Source organism: Perna viridis, chromosome 3 (genome assembly GCF_037379345.1).
Source record: "Perna viridis isolate PV_CMFRI_1.1 ecotype Kerala chromosome 3, ASM3737934v1, whole genome shotgun sequence".
NCBI classification, from domain to species: Eukaryota; Metazoa; Mollusca; class Bivalvia; order Mytilida; family Mytilidae; genus Perna; species Perna viridis.
The window spans coordinates 39,049,522-39,067,471 of NC_142447.1; the positions used below are offsets into that span (position 1 = coordinate 39,049,522).

Sequence of the window (17,950 nt, forward strand, 5' to 3'; positions counted from 1 at the left end):
ATTATGCCATTTTTTCTGCGTCATATTATTCATATCATGATACATGCATTAAACGTACTTGCGAATTTGGCTAACACAAGACCACCATTTCCTTTAACTACTAATAAGCTTTTGCCTGAGAAAAATGTTTGTATGAAATAGATACCCAATATGATTCCATAGAAAAACATTATGTTAACATGTTTTCTTCGCCTACTTTGATTTGGTTTTTTTAATTAATCGATGTTCAAAACATTAATTGCATCTTGAAATGAAATAATTTTTCATTCGATTCACACGTAAATCATACTAATTACACCCCCAATTTTCCATGTTGAAAGAGTAATCAAAAGAATGTAATCAAGGGACAAAGACCAGATATGGAAAACAGACATACACAACAAAGAACATAAAGTAACTAAAATCATACATACAAAGTAACAAAAGTAAATGAGCAACTCGGACTCCACTAAAAACTGGGAGCATGGACCAGGTGCACCGGTAGGGTAAGCGTCCTCTGCTTTTCTAGAAACACCCGCCGAGTTGCTCATAAAAAGTCAAATCATTTCAAAGTATACAATCGCAAATTTTTCTATTTGCAATGTAACTTAATTATAGAGAACAATTACCACCTTTGTTATTGGCTATTTATATACGAATTTCTGACAAACTAAACGTGTATTATATGTTTCAGAATTTGTCGAATATTTAATATTTTGTTTCAAAATAATGTGGCATATCTATGACTGTGAGTCATGAATTTATCATAAGTACAAAGGATTCATCAATGTCTGAGATACCCTGTGAGATATAACGAAACATTGAAGTAACAGACATATACTGTTAATTGGTTAAAAAAAACTATACTAATGTATTGAATTTCTGTATGCTGTACAAGTGTGCCCAGGGATAACCTCTTAACAGCATTAGAACCAAAACATTCGGTAAAGAAGGCTTTATCTGTTCTGAAGACGTTCTTCCGAGCAACTAAGCTACTGAAGATATTTAACAATATTTTTAAGTAATCATTTTAATTAACTAGCGTTTTAAGCCATTTAAACATTGTTTCGGTGCCCTTTCTGTTTGAATTAATTGGTTATCCAATTAAGAACTGTGCACATAAAATGAAATCATAGTTTTAAAGCATTCACTATTTGTGTGATCTCAAACATTTTAAAATTTGTTTTGCTATATAAGAAAAATATATATATGAAATGGAAAAAAGGAAACAAAGTCCACGAAAGATAAACAAATGGACTTGTTCTTATAAAGCTGACTTGAAAAAATAACAAACAAACATGAAAACGATTCACATTATTTTACTTATACGGCTTCCAAGAAGAAATATTTACGATAATTAATTATCCAAACAAAACGAAATTTACTTTAATTATAATGTTTGCAACAGTATTGAAAAGGACAACCAAGGGTAACAACACATTTAAAGGCAAAAATACCACATACAAAATCAATGAAATTTTGACATGCTCTTTCTATTGAAAATTATCCTTCTTCTGGGTGAATTTTACCGTAAGTTCATCTTCATAAAAGTGTAAAAATAGGTTAGAGAGTTCCAGAGCATACTTTGTTGTCACTGGAATGCCGACAGTCCACCACATTGTAAAAATATATTGTCGATCTAAGAAAACCAGCATTTAAAAAAAAATAAATACAAAAATAACAATTTCAAATCATCTTCCAAATATATCTAAGAAGATGTTTTCAAAGTGCTAGAATTTTTTTATAGATAACATATTTGTCCAGTGTGGTGGATGCATTTTTCAACAGGCGGTCGGCCTTCCAATTGGAACTAATTGTGATCCTCTGCTTGCTGACATATTCCTTCACTCTTACGAGGCTGATTTCATAGCTGATCTGATACAAAGAAGAAATATTGTTTAGCTACATCCTTTAATCTCCGTTTCTGCTATATAGATGATGTATTATTGTTAAACAATCCTAGTTTCGGGGGTTTTATACATTGCATCTTGAGATAAAATTTACTACAGGTCATTGCTTGACCTATACTTAAAGATCGATGGTAAAGGAAAACCAAATTATACGATAAACGCGATAACTTTTCATTCCATATTGTCTGCTTGACTGTCATCTGTGGCAACATCCTTTCAGCAACTGCATATCGAGTTTTCATATGAAAACTCATACGTTTTGCCAGAGCTTGCTATTACTACGCAAACGTTTTGTATCGCGCTAGACTTCTTACAACTAGGCTTCTGTAATAGAGTTATGTTGCTACAAAATTGAGATCATCACTACAGACGTTTTATGGTCGTCATCATGAACTCATGGATCGTGACGGTGTTGCACCATGAAACTAATTAGTTCATCGTGTCTAGTTTTATTTCCTCTTTTGTATAGCCTGGACTTGACTTTATTTTGTACGTACTATTCTGGTTATTTTTAAATCCTTTGTTTTGTGTCTTGTTTCCCATGTCTGGTCTTTGCCCCTGGTTATATTTTGATTTCCGCTAGAATATTGGTTCTCTTGATTATTCTTACAAAACTCTTCTGTATACTTAGACGATGATATGGAATTGTCTTTTTTAAGAATTGTGTATGTCTTTTAAGTGTTCTGTGTTTCTTTTTGAAGTTAAATATTGAAATTTGTATATTTGTTCAAAAATGAAAACCAGACAATCGTTTTCGGTCAGTTCCGCTACGCTCATAAAAATAAAACATTTCTGACATGTCCCGACAACCACTTTGTTTAAGAATCTATAAGTGTTTACGTACATCATTGCATAACTGTGTTACGTTTTAATATCTTTAGTTCATATATATTTGTGCGTCAAGGGTCGGCATCTATTTCTTCCTTATACTTGCAATTTTTTTTTCAAAATATATATTGATAATTAACCCAGGAAGTGGGGAAAGTAGATATCGACTGGAAATATACAAACATCAGCAGCCTAAAGACTCTATCTGTTACAGTCGTGCATATTATTTATGAACGGAATTTCTTAAAAGGGCGTGAAATAGTCTTAGGTTGTGGAATGTCCAGCGTTTCTTGATATCATCCATCATGACAGAAGTTTTAATTATGGTGGTCATCAAATTTTTTTTTACCGATATAATTTTTTTTAAGGATCATGCCTACCCGTCCGGAGTATTTGATCTTACTCGGGAATATTATATTTCAATTGCTTTAGTTTTTTTGTGTGCTATATTGTTTTCTGACTTTTGTTGTTAGTCTTGTTTTTATATTTTATGATGTTGTCTTCTGTTTTCACCATGTGACCATGTGCTTTAGATCCAATGTCTCCTAAATGTTTTTACCTTTCGATGCGTTTCTATTTATTTTGCCAATATTAAAAAATATGGCAATCTAAAACCCATCTCGTACTAAGTAATTTCAAATAGATTTTTACAGATCCTTTTAAACATCATTAACCCGAACTCTTATTTGATCGTAATTCTGATAAATTTAGTTTTCATAGTGGATCATAATAATCAAATTTAGTTCCCTAACAATCTGATTATTGTAATGAGGTTCTACTTCAATAATCGGGAGTTCAATATATCATGTGTTAATGTCACTTCTTAGATTCCCGGAAATTCCGCAAAATCCACTTATTGCATAACATGTAATATAAACCAAATCTTCACGATCATAACTCAATTATTAGCAGGGCATTTTTGCCTGTAGAGTATGGAGGGTGATATAATCCCATACCACTTGGGGAAAATATTTCGCACGATCTCCGTAATGATTGTCATCTTACTATAATTTGTTCATCGAAGAAGATAATATAATGGTATAAAATAATATCTGTAATAGTACTACAATGTTTTCATTGCTGGATCACTCATCGCCGATTTTTTTTGATTTTCGTTAATCTTTGCGCATAAAATCTGTCGTAACTATCGAGTCGTAAAGTCCTTCGAGATGTGTAATAATCGTTGGTGATATCATTTATATATTTTTAGATAGTCAATTTCTTGACTGGAGTGACCGTTCGTTTCTAAATTGTGTTTTGCGTACACGGCAAATATTTTATTTTATGTAAAACCTATGAAACCTTAACCAAAAAGTGGTAGTTTCAATCTAGTTCAGTTGATAGCAATTTTGTTTTATCCATGATCTTTGAAACATACGATTAGATCATGTCATATATTGTGGTACGTTACAAAAAAGCTATGTAGTCAGTATTAAGTATCAGTCCATATAAAAATCTGACACTGCCTATGGTAAGGTGATTCATGGTGTAGAAAAACCCATGAATCAGTTGATGCTTTTTTGGTTTACATATGCCATATTTTTATGTAAAAATAGTCCTTTCTTTATTTAGATCTGTACTTTTGAGAAAACTACACTTTAATCTCCCACTAAAATCAACCAAATCAAAACAAATCAAGAACGATAACTCCTTTATACATATCTACTTCAATGTCCAACATTCCTGTACAATTTAATCAGAATCCCTAGAGTGATTTGGAAAAAGCCGGTAAAGGGTTTGAATATTAAAAAGCAATGAATTATCTACATATGGTGCTCAGCTTTTTTTCAAAATTCCTTGAGTGGTTAAGGATGTATCATGATTACATGAAATATGGACAGACAGATGAATGGGGAGATTCAAATGTACTGTCCCCCAAGTTTTTGTTTTGACATATACTTTATACTGCAGCTGATATCAACATAAGCAGATGGTTCAAATTGGAATGTTAATGCTTGTAATTAAACGTCTATCAAAAAGCAGTATTCAATAATACTATATTGGCATTCAAACAAAAAGTATTGTTTCATCAGAAAATGCATACATAAATCTATCAGATCTAGCGCCAAGGATAAAAAAACTGAACTATTTAATTTATATCTAATGTTCGATAAATAACCATTAATTTGTTGTTATAAGTGTGTGGTAACGTCGTTAGCGAAATGGTTTGGAAATTTTCGCCTGTTTATATGAAATTCATAGAAATCGAGTCAGATGCAAGACGACAGACTATGTTTTTCTGTAATTCAATTGTTTCATCACCTGTACTTTTCTGTCTCTGCATGACCAAATTTGTTATGCTGTCTATAAAACTTTGACAGCTACTCGTCGTTTTAAGCACTCTTGCGATAAACAGTCATGTATGATTGTGAAAATTTTACAAAAGTAACATATATCATTTGTTTTTTTACAATGAAGTTTCGAATACATTTATTGCAAATTTGAATAATAAAAGACATCTAAGTATTCAGATTATTTTGTAAACAAAGGCTTTTTATTTTCTTAAGCTTAACCTGTCAACCCAGATGTCACTCACAAGAATGAGAATAACTCATAATATTAAGTATTAATTGTTCTCATGCACGTAACGCCCAATCTCATTTAAGTAGTGCATATGCATTTAGAAAATGTATTAAATTGGGTAACAATATTTCCAGACAATATATTAATTAATTGATTCTATACAATTCTGTCCATGGAATATAAAATATCTCGATCAAATCTCAACTACTTTTTGAGATACAGACTTTCAAAGACAGGGACTCTTTCTCCTTTTTTGGTCCCCTGATTCCTCCATAACAAACATCAACTCTAATTGGACGCTTAATATATTAGCCATTTTAACTTTAAAGTGCTAAAAATGATTCAATACCTAATCTCAAATATATTGTCAAGAAGGAAAAGGGTTTAACTGTATGTTCACAGTGAAAATGTAGGCGTATTTCACATCTCAAAGTACCTCACAAATGCATTAACCTGTCCTAATATGAATTTTTAAATAAGTGTTATGTGAAATTAACTCCAGTTAACCATTCTAGCAAATCAAAATGAAGCCAAAGTCATTTTCCAGCACTTTCATAAATGTTGATCGTACACAAATTTACATCACTTATGTAACACTTGAAGTTTACTCAAAAATTCAGCAGGAATTGAGAGTAAGAATTGTCACGGAGGAATCAAGAAATACCAAAAATAAAAGAGATAGAAAAAATGAACAATTACTGTTTAATTTTGTTATGATATTTTGAAAATGCAATACAAGAATGTAAACTCAAGTTTTGAACACATAATTCTAAAAAAAATAAACGTTTTCAGGTAGTCTCGGTTTTTAACGGAGGAATCGTCTTATTCACATCAAACGTTTTTATCATTTAAATGCATTGGATTCTCCATAAAACGACAACAATAGTTCCAGTAAATAGCAGTTTGTACGGAGCAAAACGATTATGGTCCTTACTATCAGCAACATAATTGGTTCTTCTAATCTTGATTAGGTACTGTTACGAAGGAATTTTCGACGTGGCGTCTTTCAATGTCCTTGATCATTTCCTTCGGAAGGGAGTACGATCGCCTACTCTTTCCGATAGACGATGGCTCTTCTATTTTACGTAGGATTTGGTTTCCGTAGACCTACACTGTATCGGGTGGCGTTGGGTTCTTAAAGCTGTACATGTATGTGTATCAGCGATGTCACGTTGATTGATTTAGCCAACATCCCAATCTCCTTCGTAAACAGCGGCCACCCTATCATCAACAACATATAGTTGATCTTGATGTTCTGCTTCATTATGCTCCGTTTCCGTTACATCTGATTTAATCTCATGCAATTGCCATCCACCACATTGGCTATCTGGACAGAACTTCCCATCAACAAAGCAGTTATCACAGAAACAAGATTTTGTCCTTGTCACTATTGTTGATCCATCATATCCAAATACAGAATGGACGGTCATTGTCCCTTTGATCGACTTTAACTCTGTGGTCTTGATATCAGTGTCTGCTTGTGCGATTGCATCCTTACCAACCCAAACATAAGTGATGGACGATACTGATTGTTACGCCCAGCTGAAGAAGGATTGTTTAGACCTTAGACTAAACGTGTCGTCTTAACATTTTTTTTTCAGGAATTTCAAAAAAATATATGAAAAAAAAGGTTTATTTATATTTATCCTTCTAATTCAAGTTCTGAAACAAAAACAAAACATCAATAATTCATGTTTTCTTAATGTGAAATTATGTAACGGAGGAATCACGATTTCTCCGTTACATTGTAGCCTCTTTTTCATTTGCATTTTTTCCATATACACAGGTACATTGTGATTCCCAATTTTTCTATGCCGTTACGATTTTGTTGTCTATATTTCTGTGAGTGTGTCAAAATGAAAATAGCCACCAAAAAGTTATTTTCTCTCAGTATTAGTAATTAATGTACTTACCAGCTTTTGTTGTGATACAACATCAAATGTTTTTCTTCAATTCACTCCATTTTTCATGATGGAAGACATGTAATTTTCGAAACAATCGCGCCTGTATACTTTTGAGATCACTTGATAAATGTGTCAACGGTGTAATAAAGAAAATATGCTCCTTATAAAAATTCCACGTAACGGAGGAATAGTTACGGAGGAATTCCTATTTAAAAAATAAAATTAATTCAAAAGAATGTATACAATAAAAATTGTTTATATAGTTTGATTTTATAAGCAAACATAGTGTTATTATAGTAAAAGCAACATTTATATGTTCTATCATTAATAACAAAATTTGTTTACTGTAACGGAGGAATCAATTGATCAGCGGTATTTTTAAAAATGCCGATTTTGATAAATTATTTTACTCTTGCATATATTCCTATATTCCTTTATTTTTAGATACCTTCTTCTAAGTATCGTAACTTGTGTTAAAGGTTTTTAACACCATTATATGCTATTTTTCAATGCACTTAAATCTTCGTAACGGAGGAATCAGGAAATCGGCGACACTCTAACATTTCTAAATTTATTTCCTACTTATGTTGTTTGGTTTCTTTTAATCATATTATTTTATTGTTCGGATACTATTTGGTGCAAATTGACGAGAAAAGTCCATATATAAGAAACGAGTTACGGCATTCGTGACCTTAAATTATGAAATTTTAGTATTGCGACATCCGGTTTTTAGCATATTCCGGAGGTTTGAGTATGATCTTTTTATTCAAAAGGTAATGGAAAATTGCTTTGTTAGACTTATTACTAATTTTAGCTGTTCAGACCATGATGTCAAACATACAAACATATTTTATTCGGAGGTTTTCCGACAGTAGATGTTTTCAAAGACCTTGGACCTTATTTGCACGACTTAAATGAGATTGGGCGGTAAATTCTCTATACAAGAAAGCAAATCTAGTTGCAGATTCAATAGTTTTCTATGGTTTGAATTATATATGTAAGTACTTTTGAATCTAAGTTTAACATTGGACAATGAACAAAATGCATGGAGTATGAAATTTATGATTTTAACCATCTTTTCTGAAAATAGAACAAACACCACTAGTAAAACAAATAATTTACTTTGTTGGTTGATCTTAAGCCATTTACTAGAGAAGCACAACAAAAAGAATAAACAATAACTGCATATTGAGCGGGAATTAAGAGGAAAAGAGTAATCAAGGGAACCAAGGTTATAGCGGTAATCAAACGAATGTAATCTAGGGACAAAGACCAGACATGGAAAACAGTGATACACAACAATGAACATAAAGTAACTAAAATCATGCATACAAAGTAACGAAAGCAAATGAGCAACTCGGACTCCACTCAAAACGGGGAGGATGGACCAGGTGCACCGGTAGGGTACGCGTCCTCTGCTTTTCTAGAAACGCTCGCCGAGTTAGCTAAAAAAAGTCAAGTCCGGGGTAGACAAACGAGGAAAGGAAAACTATGACCCGTTGAATAAATCAGTTTTCATGGTGCAGATGGATACACCATAACGATCCACGAGTTCATGATGATAACCATAAAACTTCTGTAGTGATGACTTCAATCTTGTAGCAACATAACCCTGTTCCAGAAGGCTATTTTTTTAGAGTACAGTGCAAGACTTTTGTGACAGAAAACCATGTTTCGATCATCTTTTAGTGTCATTGCATGAATTAACATCTGTTTGTGCCAATCTGCTCTTTATTGTGAAGTTTAACAATGGAGCAAGATTGTAATCAGTAACTGAATATAAAGCTATAAAGAAAAAAAATATATATATAAAAGCACACAGGCAAGCAACGACAACAAAATCCACTGGATCAATGTGCCGCACATGTTACCTGTAATGTTGTCATTCAAAAACAAAAAATAAACATATAGCCTAGGACTAACTCAGTCTGTCACAAAATGCAACTAACAGTTCGGACTTTACTTCAATAAAACAATAAATTAGTTGTCCATGTTATTTACTCTGGAATATATTAGCAGACAAATTCGAATAACTTCAAAATTGTACTTGAAATAGTTAATTAATATTAAAACGGAAATTCACATGGCGAATTTTATTGAATAATGCACCGTATAGGTTGACTTGGGATGAAGTAAAACTGTCAATCGTCGAATCTTATTGAGGCAGGCGACCTACTCTTTAATGTATATCTGATATTTTCGATGAAAGAAAAGGAATATACATTATTTAAACTGGAAGCATTCTTAAACAATAGCAGAAGATTAATAATAAAACAATACATTAACGTTAAACCCCAACAATCAAACAAACAAACTTTGTCTATTACATTTGCATTTATTACTCCTGACTTGTAGTGCCAATGTAAAGATATTGCCAACTCAAATGTTCAGCATGTACATCATTAATATAAATTATCATTGTAATATCAAATTAACAAATACTGATGTTACACTTTTTTTTCATTAACAGCGTTTTCAATTGTTCCTTATAAAATAAGATTACTTATATTTCATTGTATAATAAAATTTATACAAAACATAAATAAATAACTCTCCGAATTACGTTACTTTGTGTTACTTAAGAGCGGTCGATTTGTATAATTAAGTCGCCAGTTGAACTTTCTTATTATACATGCTGAAAACGTTTACTATACCAAATCCCTTCAAATATGGTCATTTCATAATCAAGCAGTTTTCTATTCAAATAAGCGGACCTTTTTTATCCTGTTCACATGAATCTGACGATGCGTTTATGCAAATTATGAGATTAGCAGCTTATTCTTCAATTTATATCTATTTTATTTTTTAAAGATAATTATTGTGGTTTAGCAATCGCTATTTTTAAGAAGAAAAAAGAATAGTTCTGACGATATCAGAAACCGAACGCTCTTAAACTAACACTATCATATGGTACAATAAAAGGACATAATAAGCCGTAAAGTTCTTTTGGGCTACTTTTTTCGAATAACATTCCAATTGCTAGATTTGACATTTTATAAATATAAAAAATAAAAGACATAACTACTCTAGAGCTTTCTTTTACTTTAGACTTTCGATAAACCAACTGATATTATAAAACAGCAATCAAGATTAAACTGAGTGATTAACATTCCAAGTTTGTAATTGAAAACCCGAGAATATGGTCTGCAAATCGCAAAAGTGATAATTCAAAGATATAACAAATATCTTGATACTGGCTGCGTGCAAATGTACAAAACTTATTGAACTATGATATGTTTCCTGGATGATCTGTTTGGAGGATACTTTGCTTAGAAAGGAGAGTGCTCAGACTCATTGCCATGTCATCCTTATTCCTTCTGTTGTTGGAGGTCTTCATTTAAATTCAATACATCATGTTAAGTCAGATAATGCACTTAGAACTGACCTTTCTTGATGTCGGTCTTTAAATATTGCGGTTCCTAAATTAAATGTCTGCTTCCAATACGTACTTTATATTTGATGTATTTTTGATATAAAAATAATGTAGACTTCAATTAAAAATACCATCGTATGCTATCAAACCATAAAAAGTAACTATTAAACACGCTTTGTGATCTAGTGAAGAAGTATCTCACTTGGAAATGTCTGACATGAAACATTAACATTATTATTTTATGTTCGACCAACCTGTGAAGATAATAACTGTTCTTGTATGATAAATTGACACGAGGCCTATAGTGCAATATATTATTCACCGTCTAAAATATATGAGGTTGAAGTCTATTACCTATATTTTTATACCCGAATTTACTATATATGTATGCTTTTAACAAGCAATAATATTTCGCAATTTCATCAAATAAAGTTCTGTATGTACTTAGAAACTAACAATTAGCCCATTTACTTCTTCATCCCATTATATATTATACTTTAGGAAGGCACTTCCGAAGGAACCATGCCCGGCATCCACCGGAAATTTTACCAGGCAGACAAAATGTATCCGTCCATAAAAATGAAAGAGTTGTACTGCAATGTACCGTTAGGAACAGAGAAACCAAAGATGTAATTAATAAGTATTACGCTTTACAAATCAAGTTTTATAGATAGTGCCTTATACGACATTGTGTTAAACATTAGTCATTTTATTCTGATTTCCACTCGAATCTTGGTATGTAATACTATTGTTGAAAGGTAGCTTTACTACCTACGGAATTCGTCATAATGGTCTGTGTAATTGTTTTTTTTTATTTTTTGTAATGTTAAACGAAAACTAAGACATACAAATTCATTCTCGAAGGATTTTTAATCAGTTGAACTGAAATAAATGCAATATATTTTTTGCAATTATAACGTTTTTTTAGGTCCAGTGGCGACTTAGTAATCAAGTTTGGCCACTAACGATAGGAATAAAAAGATGGACTAACGATGAAGACATAAGTATTGTTTACAATAAAATTAATAGCACAGACGAAAGCTGGGATCTTGTGATAAAGAATGCTCAGCCTAAACACACCAATACATACGAATGTCAAATTGCAACAACGCAGAGTCACAAGCGATACGTGCATCTTAGGGTAAAACGTATGTAAAATTACTTTAAAATGAAATTAGTCTTTTAAATTGTATTCAGATTTCAAAATATTATGAATGTTTTTTAATCATGCCCAGTAACATTTAAAAGTATTCGGCAAAATATTTTCAAGTAGTCAAGCAATTACTTTTTCCTCAAGAAAAACCTTAGATTCGCTCTCCGACGTTCATCGTCAGTGTAATAAAATACATTTTCTTGCATATCATTTTTTTATTATTTTGTAGCAAGAAGAATTCGAATACCGAGTAAGTAGATTTTAAGATTCACACCTTTTTAACAACATCTAGAACAATATTTTTTACTTTTTATATTAAGGATAATGTCATGGATATTTTAAAATTAAATATCCCTTTGCTGAACCAACCTATGCGAGCAAAAGTCGTTTTTCATATAAACGGAATTCAAGCCATTTTAACACGTTTTTCAAAGGGACGTAACCTACCAACACCCAACAAATTTGATGGCGTTCTCATTGGGGAAAGGTAAACAGTAAACATTTTTCTTGGAAACTGAAACTATTTTCACTACAATAAGTACCTGAATGGTTTGAAATAAGTGATTCAAAAGTATCAAAAGTACGTACCGCGGCTCCAATTATTTCTTGAATTTGAATTATACGACTGTCAATTGCTCCAATTCGACAGTAAACCAGTCTGTCAGATGACACATTTATAAAAGAAGTTACTCCCCTTTACTGAAAATCGGAAAAAAACAACTAATCCATAGTCGGGAATATGAATAAGGAACATTTTTTGTTTAATCAGTATATTGTGATTAAGTTATACTATTTGTATACCGTGACAAATCAAGGCAGAAAAGCAATATCTCAGCAAATAAATAAGAAAAAACGAGTCTATGAATCAGGTTTTACACAACTTCTTATAATCGCAATTATTTTTTTCTTTTCAAGGATATTTACTTTTTTTTAAAATAAATAAAATAAACACCATAGATTTTTATTTGCCAAGAACATTTTTACTGCAGCCGTTCAACTGACAGGAACTGCATACGTAGACATTTATCAAAGAATAAACCTAACATGCAATGCAAGTGGAGCTTTGAGGGCACCGGCAGATGTCGACTGGTTCCATGAGGGCAATATAATCGACGAGAACGATTCAAGATGGGGCGGTCGTTTATGGATTTACAAAAAGGTTCCACCTGGACGTTGGTTGATTAGTGAACTGATAATTGATCGAAGCAACTTAAGTGACCAAGGACAATATGTGTGTAGAAGTTCAGAAAATAAAACACACAGTTTTCGAGTCAGTGTTTTAGACAGTAAGTAACCATATAACAATATTTAGGAAAAGTTTCATTTTAACAGGCATTGGTTGATAAACTTCAACGTTTTCATATATTTTAAAAAATGCACATACATATATAATCTTGGAGTATTGGCATTATATATTCCTATCGAATGTATTTGATAGAAAACATTAAAGGATGAATGTTGTACAAGTTAATTAGATATTTCCTTCCAGTAAAGTCTAACTAGGCCTTTTGCTTTAACATTTTCAGCAAGAGCACTCTCTAACAACAAAGGTAAGCTTTGTCGGTTGCTGCCTTTAATAATATCTTCAGCACCTAATCAAAGTTGGTTTCTTGTATGTTATCTTTTAAACACATTTTTCAATTTTAAAGTAATATATCTTTACTGTGGCCAAATAGTATGTAATAGCTTGAATATACAAATAAACCTGTAAAATCCTTGTAAATACACTTTCGTGTATATATCTAAAAGAAATAATTTGCAAACCTTCAAATAGTTTCACGCGTTTAAATGATTTCAAGACAGTTCTCAAAATATTGCCTTTAATCATATAAACAATATATAAAATCAAATTTGAAAAACCTAAAAAAGGTCTGAAGGTCTTTATTTCAATGAATTTTTACAACTTTTGCATTGAGTAAACTAATTTATTCAATACTATTGAATGTCCAGCAAACTCTGGTATAAAGCAGGTTATATCCATAAACAATAAAAGTAAAACTAAGTATTGTGTTAACTTTGCTAGTGCACTTGAGATATTACTTTATAGTGTGTTTTTAGTAATTTGATAGAATAGACATTAATGTACAAGGATCATGTTTTTATACATTCTGTTAACATATCTCTATGTTAATTTATATACTTTTATAGTTGCTTAACATCCCTACATTATAAAAAGTAGTTTTTGTTTTTTTTAAATTTACTTATGTGAAGCAATATACGTGTACATAGTTCTTTGTGTATATCATATTTGATTAATGAACATCATTCTCTCTTTATATCCGTTAAATCAATATGTCACACATATGTACAGATGTAATCCATGGCGTCAATGCGTTCTTCTTGTGGAAACGAACACACACATAATGAACGGATATTTGATCTTACCATGACAGCTTTAGGAATTTTAGATTGCATTGTTTTGTACTCGAATATTGCATTCTATACATTTCAAAAATGATACTTTGAATTTGTTTTTGTAATGGTTTTTCGCATGTATCGAATTTTCCTATTTCTCAGTTCATTAATACTTCATATTTCCCCATGTAAAATTCTTCATTGAGTGAAATACAATAAATTCAGCACTATGTAATGTTTTTGTTTGCACATATTGACAAATGATTGCTCATTAATTGAGATGAATCAGTACTCTTGTTTTATTTTTGCCACTTAATGCACATTAACGTCTTCTCTGCAGCTTGATACGTGCATGTGTTTCTCTTTCTTTCCTACGCTTTCGACAATATGCACAAGAATCTTTTTGTGAATCATTTCTATGTCTGTATTGCCCAACGGTTACTTGAAATACTAATGCATTCATGCGATAATGAATTTCCATTTTTATTGCAGATGGCGTTCCAAACAAAACGAAAAGTAAGTTTGTTTTCTCAGCACGACACATAATCGTTTTAAATCATATGTCCCTACATCCATGGAAATCACAATCGATTAAAGATACGTAAATTTTAATATTACATTCTTTTGATTACCACAATAACCTTGGTTCCCTTGATTACTCTTTAAAACTTCCCTTTGTTACGTATGGAAAGGTAAAAGGTGGGAGTTGGTCTGTACATAATTCGTGTATGTTTTTTTCCGTGTAAACAGGTGAGTCCGTGTGTTAATAAAGGAAAATCCCCTCCTGAAAATCACATCACTATCACATGACACCAAATAACACCAAAATAAAATCAAATTACCCATTTGATATGAAGTAGATTTGAGTGGTTTTTTTTTCATCAGGACACACATTAAGATATAGACCACTTATGTGATCAGAATGACATGCAATACTTAAACAGTTAACTATCTATTGCAGGAACTGATAGAATGTCCGGTTATACGTCAAACGATGCATCCTCAAACGATAATAACAAGGCATCTAATCAAAGGAATAATATTATACTATTACTATCAATGTTAGTGTTAACCTTTAGCTGACAAAGGCATCAAGGTTGAAGAACATGGAAATAGTGAATGTGCCTTTAACTTCTCAGGATACACGTGAAAGGTTGTTCCTTTAACATATCTCAATGTTTGCAATAGCTTTGATCCAGAGATACTATACCAGTGTTTTTTTAACTGTTGACGTTTTAAACAATGTATGCACATCTAAACGTTGTACATGTTAAACCTTTATAGTTGTTATCGCAATGTGTTGCCGGTAAAGATGTTACTATAATGATCTGGGTCTTGCTTCTTTTATATGCATATAGCCTTCAGCTCAATACTTCAACTATCTTTAAATTAGTAAACTCAAGGACATTTATCAAGTAACATTGCTGATGAAATATGAATGACAACGATATAACATTAGAATTCACTTTAACATAATGTATAGCCAAGGAGATGAAAAGTATCGCTGTAATGGAAAATTCGATTTGCAGATGGTTACTTAAACCCTGTGTTTTGTTTGTTCTGAAATTGTTATCAATATGAGTGCCTGTTATCGCCAAGAATTTCAAACGGATACAGATGGCTAGAAAAATGTTCTGGTTAGTGGTAATGACATTCATAGGACAACCTCTGTTTGAAGAGAACGTAAGACAACAAGAAAGGGAGTCACACTGTCATGTACAATTAATTGTGATATGTAAATAAATGTTTTACGCAATTTATAAGTACGAAAAAACTGGTCGTATCCTTTTTTTTCTTTTATAAACGTGTCATTTTATTTTCTATATTATTACATTATTAAATATTTGTAGGTGACAATGCTTTTTAATTTTACTATACCGGTACAATATTAATTGTTAGATAAGGTCGTATTTGTAATATAGCATTCAAAACCTGAGGTTAATTGTTAAACGTCGTATTAAGGTTTTAAAAAGTAATCAAGGGAACCGAAACTCTAGCGGAAATCAAAAGAATGTAATCCAGGGACAAAGACCAGACATGGAAAACAGATATACACAACAAAGAACATAAAGTTACTAAAATAATACATACAAAGTAACAAAAGTAAATAAGCAACTAAGACTACATTAAATCTTGGAGCAATTCTTAGAAAAGCCCGGATTTCTTTTTGTAAAAGCAAATTGTAACCATCTATTGAACATACAAATGTTGGATAGAGTTTTATAGGGAAACTTTATTTTTGCGTCTTGCATTGCACTTTTAGATCAATGTTGGTAAAGTGTACTACTACGTCTATTACCATGCACTTTTCGTTCTTTATATTTCTAAACAAACATCATAAACACATGGCTTGAAACCATTTCATTATTCAGTTATTTGCAATGAAGCATACCGTCGTACATCGGCACTCCTTATACGTACAAATAGAATCCTTCATCTGTAAAATTATCTTAACTTGAAAGAAATGTATAAGTTTTCCTTCTAAATGTGTGCTGTGAAGATTGAATAGATTTTATTAAGTAAAGTTTATATCTTTCGAAGTTTTGAATACATTTTACTAAAATAAATATAAAGAACAGTGTAGTAAAGCAAACGTCATGTTGCAATCAGAATATGTAGAATAAAAATTGTGTAAAATTTCATTAAACTGCTTAACAGTTGTTAATTGTTGTAAATGGATGTTCATTCATGTATCTTTATTCATGAATTCATCAAATTTTTCTGACAGTAGTCTTCTAAATCTCTGAGACTTTTAATTCCTTAATGCCAAAGTTTCATGCATTTCGAGATAATTGGTTACATGCAATTTGTCAATGTAATGAAATTAGTCTCACCAGCAGACTTGATATAGGACAAAAGGCTTACTAATTAAGGACTTGTAGCGCAGCTTGGTAGCATTTTATATATAACATGCAATGGAGAATCAAATTAGGCATCCGATGTATGGGGGAATATATCTCAGCGATTGAATTAAAATGACATTATGGATGTATTTTTCCAGAACAAAAGACTGGAATCTGATTGACTGTCTCCCTATCACTATAGATGTGCCGTAAAATACCAATACATGAAAAACCTAGATACATGGAATACATAAATATACCCGAACTCTTGAAAAGGCAACTTAATCCTTTAACTCATGCTGAGTACACCACAGTCAAATAAAATACCGTAACATTTATGGGGCAGAAAAATTCCATAAGTCCCACAAAAAAAAACATAAAAAAGATAAAACAAAACAAAACAAAACAAAAAAACAATACAATACAAAAGAAGAGTAAATTTTGCTGGGGCCTTACATATCTTAGAGTAATCAAGGGAACCAAGATTATAGCGGTAATCAAAAGAATGTAATCCAGGGACAAAGGCCAGACATGGAAAACAGACATACACAACAAAGAACATAAAGTAACTAAAATCATACATACAAAGTAACGAAAGGAAATGAGCATCTCGGACTCCACTAAAAACTGGGAGCATGTACCAGGTGCACTGGTAAGGTAAGCGTCCTCTGCTTTTCTAGAAATATCGGCCGAATTGCTCATAAAAGGTGAAGTCCGGAGTAGACAAACGAGGAACGAAAAACTATGACCCGTTGAATAAATTAGTTTTCATGGTGCTGATGGATACACCATGACGATCCACGAGTTCATGATGACGACCATAAAACTTCTGTAATGATAACTTCGACCTTGTAGCAACATAACCCTGTTCCAGAAGCCTATTTGTGAGAGGTCTAGCGCAATACAAGAAGTCTGCATAGTTTCGGCAAGCTCTGGCATAACGTATAACTGTGATATGAACACTCCATACGCAGGTGCTGAAGGGATGTTGCCACAGATGAAAGGAAAGTTGACAATTTTGAATGAAAAGTCATCACGTTTGTCATAAAGTTTGGTCAACAGTTTTCCTTTTCCATCGATTT

The 17,950-nt window shown here is 31.9% G+C and overlaps 1 protein-coding gene across 3 annotated transcripts in view; it reads left to right on the forward strand.

The window, feature by feature from the left end:
- Nucleotides 1-15,961, forward strand: part of LOC148622193 (uncharacterized) — a 29,593-nt gene extending 13,632 nt beyond the window's left edge. For 2 of the 3 annotated variants that reach the window (XM_088571835.1, XM_088571834.1), the window contains 7 exons: nt 11,019-11,146; nt 11,446-11,665; nt 11,900-11,920; nt 12,660-12,956; nt 13,197-13,220; nt 14,518-14,541; nt 14,987-15,961. In XM_088571835.1, the coding sequence (XP_088427961.1) occupies nt 11,019-11,146; nt 11,446-11,665; nt 11,900-11,920; nt 12,660-12,956; nt 13,197-13,220; nt 14,518-14,541; nt 14,987-15,108 (836 nt within the window). In that variant the 3' untranslated portion in view covers nt 15,109-15,961. The remainder of the gene's footprint in view (nt 1-11,018; nt 11,147-11,445; nt 11,666-11,899; nt 11,921-12,659; nt 12,957-13,196; nt 13,221-14,517; nt 14,542-14,986) is intronic. The other variant, XM_088571836.1, reaches the window with a different exon arrangement.
- The last annotated feature ends 1,989 nt before the right edge of the window (nt 15,962-17,950 follow it).